Genomic DNA, 1,978 nt, shown 5'->3' with positions numbered 1-1,978 from the left:
GATTCTAAAATTAAAAGTTTATTTAATTGCTCTGGCTGGGTGGCTCAGTTGGTTGGAGCATCATCTCATACACCAAAAGGTTGTGGGTTCAATTCCTGGTCAGTCCACATCTCTGGCTTGCAGGTTTGATCCCTGGTTGGGGTGTATGGGAGGCAACTGATCAATATTTCTCTCACACACTGATGTTTCTCTCTCTCTCTCTCTCATGATAAAGTTTCTCTCTCTCTCTCTCTCTCTCGTCAATAAAAACATATCCTCAGGTGAGGATTAAAAAGAAAATTATTTAAACATTGAAAAAAATCAATTCTTTTTACAATCAAAGTATGACAGAGAAAAATGACAAGAAAATACTCATCAATTAATTATCCTATGCTTTGTGATAATGTCTTAATACTTAAAATTTTTTATTGAATTTATTGTGGTAACATTGGTTAATAAAATTATAGGTTTCGGTGTACAATTCTATAATACATCATCTGTATATTGTACTGTATACTCACCACTCCAAGTCAAGTCTCCTTCCCGCACCATTTATCCCTTCCTTACCCTTGTCTACCTCCCACCACCTCCTCTTTCACTCTGGTAATCACCATTACATTTTGTAATAACTCTGAATAACTGGTTTGAGAGTATTGGAAAAACAGTAAATACAGATTGTTTTGAGTGAAGATTATAAACAGAAAGTTCAAAGCCTTCCAGATTTTGTTGTCAATCAATCTGCATTAGAGCCTTGAAACAAAATGCTTACTCTAGAAAGTCACTGTCTACAAGAGAAAAACATTAAAGATGACTGAAAAGGCATTTATAATGTTAATACAGTTCTGGGAAAATCCTTCTCCCTTTGCTTTATTCTCTAATATTAATATAACTCTGATTTTGAACTTATTCAAATATATTCCTGAGACAGTATAAACTCCTCGGGAGTTATACTGGAACCACTCTACCCTATAAGTTGCTTCTTCACAGAATGACCTTATCACAGGCTTCAACTAAGGGTCAGAATTAAATTTCTTTGCTGAGAATACTCTTATCTGACACTTCCCACTTTGTATTCAAAGTCTAATTCTTGCATTAAAGTGCATTTTATTATTAGAAAAACTTAAAACTAAGAACACTACACTAAAATAAAGTACCTTAAGTCCTTCTTTCTGCAGATCTTGAGCAAGTTCACTGCAAAGTTCTTGGCACAACTTGTACTGTTCTTCTGCTTTACTTATCTCACTGAATGTCCTAGAAAGACAAGAATGATTTTGGTGCACAAAGTAAAAGATAATTCAGGATAATTTAGTTATATTTCCTGCAGTACAGAATAAAGTTTTCAGATGAATTAAGATATAATTAAGTGAAAAGCATTTAAGATCTACTTAATAATTGAAGATCATTTAGATAGTTAAGCTGATTAGCAAAGGTGTACTTTTTATTTTTAATCTTCACCCAAGTATATGTTTTTCTTGATTTGAGGGAGGGAGAGAAAGAGGGAGAAGGGGTGGGGGAGGGACATGGATCAGTTTTATCGGTTGCCTCCTGTATATGCCCCGACCAGGGATGGAACCCACAACTTAGGTATGTGCCCTGACCAAGAATCAAATCCACAACCTTTTGGTGTATGGGAGAACGCTCCAACCAACTGAGCCACCAGCTGGGGCAGTAAAAGTGTACTTTTATACTTTTGCTCTCTCTATAATTTTTTAAAATATATTTTTATTGATTTCAGAGAAGAAGGGAGAGAGAAATGGAAACATCAACGATGAGAGAGAATCACTGATTGGCTGCCTTACTTACGCATGCCCCCTCTTGGGGATCAAGCTGGCAACCTGGGCCTGTGCCCATGACCAGAATCAAACCCAGGACCCTTCAGGCCGCTCTTTTGACTGTGCCAAACCAGATAGGGCTCTCTATAATTTTTTAAAAGATGATTAAAACCACCAACGGATAGTGACAGTTCATTAAATAGGACAGTACTATCTCATTCTTGGAT

At 36.3% G+C, this 1,978-nt stretch overlaps 1 protein-coding gene across 2 annotated transcripts in view; it reads right to left on the bottom strand.

Annotated features, from left to right (window-relative positions):
• POLK (polymerase (DNA directed) kappa) overlaps positions 1–1,978 on the bottom strand; it is a 57,328-nt gene that overhangs the window by 6,772 nt on the left and 48,578 nt on the right. For both annotated transcript variants that reach the window (XM_006775445.2, XM_015571597.1), the window contains one exon: positions 1,134–1,230. In XM_006775445.2, the coding sequence (XP_006775508.1) occupies positions 1,134–1,230 (97 nt within the window). The remainder of the gene's footprint in view (positions 1–1,133; positions 1,231–1,978) is intronic.

This window comes from Myotis davidii, unplaced genomic scaffold (assembly GCF_000327345.1).
Source record: "Myotis davidii unplaced genomic scaffold, ASM32734v1 scaffold44, whole genome shotgun sequence".
NCBI lineage: Eukaryota > Metazoa > Chordata > Mammalia > Chiroptera > Vespertilionidae > Myotis > Myotis davidii.
The sequence above is the reverse complement of the archived record's forward strand: the minus strand, read 5'-3'. Positions and strand labels throughout refer to the sequence as shown.